Source organism: Frankliniella occidentalis, unplaced genomic scaffold (genome assembly GCF_000697945.3).
Source record: "Frankliniella occidentalis isolate FOCC.00 unplaced genomic scaffold, Focc_3.1 Scaffold92, whole genome shotgun sequence".
Taxonomy (NCBI): Eukaryota; Metazoa; Arthropoda; class Insecta; order Thysanoptera; family Thripidae; genus Frankliniella; species Frankliniella occidentalis.
In genome coordinates this window covers 516,406-520,265 of record NW_026267221.1, presented here as the reverse complement: position 1 = coordinate 520,265, position 3,860 = coordinate 516,406, and the positions used below count along the sequence as shown (strand labels likewise).

Genomic DNA, 3,860 nt, shown 5'->3' with positions numbered 1-3,860 from the left:
CCCTCCCTCCCACCCACCTCGCCCGTAGTGACAGCATCACACGTGGCTGGCAAGGTAAACGCTCCAGAAAGAAGGGGTCAGTAAGTCGCAGGAACGAACGACTGCTCAGGGCAGATTGCGTGGGAGGGGTGGAGGGAGGGGGAGAGGCGAAAGGAGGGACGTGCTCGGGAAGGTGTCCCCTAAATCGGAGTCGCTGAAAACAGCCGGACGCCGCCTGCCTCGTCGTCCGGCCTAACAGATGAATGAAATCAAGGAAAAATATGAAATGAATGAATCCGGCGGGAGTGGACGACGGCCAAAGCGGGCGATAAATCGCTGCGCCCGCCCCACCTCGCCCGGTTCGGGCCCGTGGCCTCACCCGCACCTCGGACTGATAAATAAAGTCGCCCAAACGCGCTTTGTCGGCGAGAGGAGTGAGAGGAACATCGCCGCCGCTCGGCCCGCTCTGTCGGATGAATACGTAACGCCATGGTTGCGCGCGGGCAAGGGATCAAGGCGACGGAGGGCTGCCAAAGCGGGGAGAAGGGGAGTAGGGGGTGGGGGGAGATCTTTGGCAAGCGTCCTGGATTTGCCTATACCAGTGTGGTGACGTCACCGCGGCCGGAGCTGGACCACCCGCTGGAGGCTCCAGGGCCTCCTCGGGGGCCTCCTCGGGGGCGGGGCCGCGGGAGGAGGGGGCCCTCGGGGTGACATCCGGGTGCCGCCTGTGGGCAATTATTTTCCGCGCTGCTGTTGCACGGCTCGCGGCGCGGTGGCGTAGCGTAGCGCAGCGGGGGTCCCCACCCCCCGCGGTGCCACCCCGCCGCGCCCCGCCACGCCACGCCGCGGCTCGCCCAGGCGGCGCCCGCCTGCAGAGACATTGGCTCCCCATCATCGCTCTCCGAGATGCCCTTCACCTCACCGGCAATTACCGACGCGCCGAGGAGCGGTGGCGAGGCGTGGCCTCTGGGCGTGGCCAGCACCTCGGCGACGTGTGCGGCGGAGCCCTCCAGGGAGCTCCAGGCTGGGTGGCAGCGGGGCGCTCCAGGGAATCAGAACAGAACCCCCTGGGAAAACGTTCCGTGGGGCCGACCGTCCATCGCTTAAAGAGCCTTTTCTGCGACTGGCGTCTCCGTAGGGTCTCCCTCGAGCCCTCTCGTCAGCTGCTGCTCGCTGGTGCCATTTCACTCTCTCCCGTTTTAGTGGGTATCGGAATGGCGATGACCTTTCGCGGTGGCCGCCGCGGTATGCCCGCCGCGCTGTCCCGCTCTGCTCCGCCACGCCTGCCTCAAAGGAGGCGGATATGCACAACCCGCCATTGCGGTATAATTTGCTATTCACCTTGGTGGTGGCGCTGCTCGGCTGGCTTGGCGCTGCTCTCGCGCCGCTGTGGCCGCGCTGAGGCGCTGGGGGCGGGGCGAGGCGCGCGGGGCGTGGCGTAGCGTAGCGGGGCGCGCTGCGGAGCTCGACGCGGATGTGGGGCCGCGGACAGCGGCGCGGCCAGCGCTCCCCAGCTCCAGCCCCTCTGTGCCTGGGGCTTCATTACAGTAGGGCTCCGAGGCGCCGCCATTCCAGGAAATGCACCCCTTTCCTGGAGCGGAGCGGAGCGAAGGGGACGGGGGCGTGGTGGTAAGGGCAATCGCGGACGCGGACCTCTGGTGCTCCCGGTGGGGCGTAGATGAGATATACATGCCATGAGGCAGGCACGGAGTCGTCCAGTGGCAGTCTTTCTTTGGCCGAGCAGTTCATTTCCTCCTTTGCCATACATGGGGCATACAGCACGCTCTGCCCTGAGTACTCGCCTGTCTTGCACCTAAAAATCAGCCGGCCATCCAGAATAATTCTCGGAGCAGCATGTGATTCCGTTATTCGCGGAGTCCACAATACATATTCGGAACTCATAGTTAGGCGCTAGAGGAGCTCTCATCTAAATTTTCGAGAAACTCATGTTTTGTGTCTTGTCTGCTTGCAGCCTGTTTGCCAGCGGCGCGTCTCCATACACCGCCACCAACCTGACGCCGCACTCGCCGTCCGAGGCCAAGTCCGGGTACCCGTACTTCGGTCAGCTCAGCTCCATGGAGGCGGGCATGGTGTGCGGCCGGGTACACTGACCGTCAGCTGCTGTGATCGGAGGCCCACCAGACATGTCTACGGAGACCTTGCGGAAACTCGGCTAAGGCACGTCGCAAGGACTCATAGGGCGACGTTACCAGTGCTCGAGGGGGACATCACTACCTTTTCTTCCCGTCAGTGAACGACCTCCAATCCAGTCAGTTTTGTGTCATCGTATAGACGTACAGACCGCAGGAATGGCACAAAATGTCGCACTTCTCGCTCTCAAAATTTGCGCAACGGTTTGAGGAATATCTATATACTGTCCATGTTATTGACTCATCCAGTCACCAGTCAGTTTTGATCTAAGAAGGGAGGCCCTCCTCGACTTATATATAGATTATATGGTGTTTGCATCTGAAGACCACCTTTTCATTGTGATATGAGATAAATTTGGTCGGGATAATTCTATCGAGATATTTTTGTTACGATGGTTTTCAAAGTCTCTTTGACATGATTTTTTCCTCATAGATGACTGACCAAGAAAATATATTTTTGATGTGAGTTTGTAACTTTTTACTGTAAGGTACTAAATCACTCCATCGTTGTGATACGTGCACTTTAAACCACCTAAAATTATTAAAATTAACGTGTGTGTGGATATATCTTGTGCACGCCTATATGATTGTCTAATGTTCCATATTTATAGTAGTGTACACCAGTTCAAGTTCCTAAGTTTGTAAGACAGGTGTAAACGTTGTTCGGTGGATGCCGAAATAAAATTTAATTTTAGACTTACGGCTTTTTTAACTTGTTTTTTAAAAGCGATTAACTGTACATTATACGTTTTACCTGGGACCTTTTAGAGTGATATATTTTTGTACCAGTATTTATTAAAACTTTGTCAATAAGGATATAAGTTTTATGATGTGTTCCTCCTGACTTTTGATGTGAGTCATATTGTGAGATGCATATTGCAAATAAATGTTTATTTTTGTAAAATAGAAAAAAGAGATATAAAGACACTATCTATATTGTGGTTTGTAAATTAATGTACATGTTTTTATAGTTTGCAGATTTGTAATTTGATTGAATAAAATTTAATTTGTATACGACGATATGCTGCTAATTCGATTTTCCCTATGGCTCGTGAGGACAAAACTAACATTTAAAATAGTAGACCGGCATACTGCCAAAAGTGGTAACCAGCTTTGCCACCGTTCGCAGAGTTTAGTTTGGTCCAGCGGCGCTTATTTTTCGAACTTGAGTCAAGCATATCTTAAACAGATTTCAGCAGTTTGTCGGACCGGTAAACATGGGCTATTCGTCCTAGAAATAAAATAAAATTTCAGACCAACGCGCTTCTGCTTCTGCTCTAAGACACAAAAGTCCCAAAACTTGACTTTTCGCCTGATTTCCTTGAAAAGTGAAAAACTTAGTTGGGTATGAGAACCACAGGCATGCGTTGACAGCCTGCAGACGGCCGCGTGGTAAGGCCGTGCCCGAGGCCGTGCCTTATCTGCGGAAGAAAGAGAGAAAGAAAGACGAAGTAAAGCATGGGTGGAGGGAAAAGCAGGTTGACATGCAAAAGTGCGCGACTGGCTTGGCGGCATGCTCTCGGCTAGCGAGAGGTCTCGCGGGCTCACAGACTCACACAGGGCCCCACACGTGCCTCCGCCCACGCGACCGCCCCAAGGTGCCCTCCAAGTGGAACTGATGCTGATCCACGTCCGAGTTTGTGGTCGCTACGAGTTCGGGAACGGGCCCAACAATATTCCCCCCGAAGCAGGAGGGAGCAGGGGTATCGACTCTCGACGACTGACCTGAAG

General features: G+C 54.5%; 1 protein-coding gene across 2 annotated transcripts in view; it reads left to right on the top strand.

Annotated features, from left to right (window-relative positions):
• Positions 1 to 3,141, top strand: part of LOC113215412 (protein gooseberry) — a 33,391-nt gene extending 30,250 nt beyond the window's left edge. For both annotated transcript variants that reach the window (XM_052269444.1, XM_052269443.1), the window contains one exon: positions 1,952 to 3,141. In XM_052269444.1, coding sequence (XP_052125404.1) covers positions 1,952 to 2,090 — 139 coding nt within the window. In that variant the 3' untranslated portion in view covers positions 2,091 to 3,141. The remainder of the gene's footprint in view (positions 1 to 1,951) is intronic.
• The last annotated feature ends 719 nt before the right edge of the window (positions 3,142 to 3,860 follow it).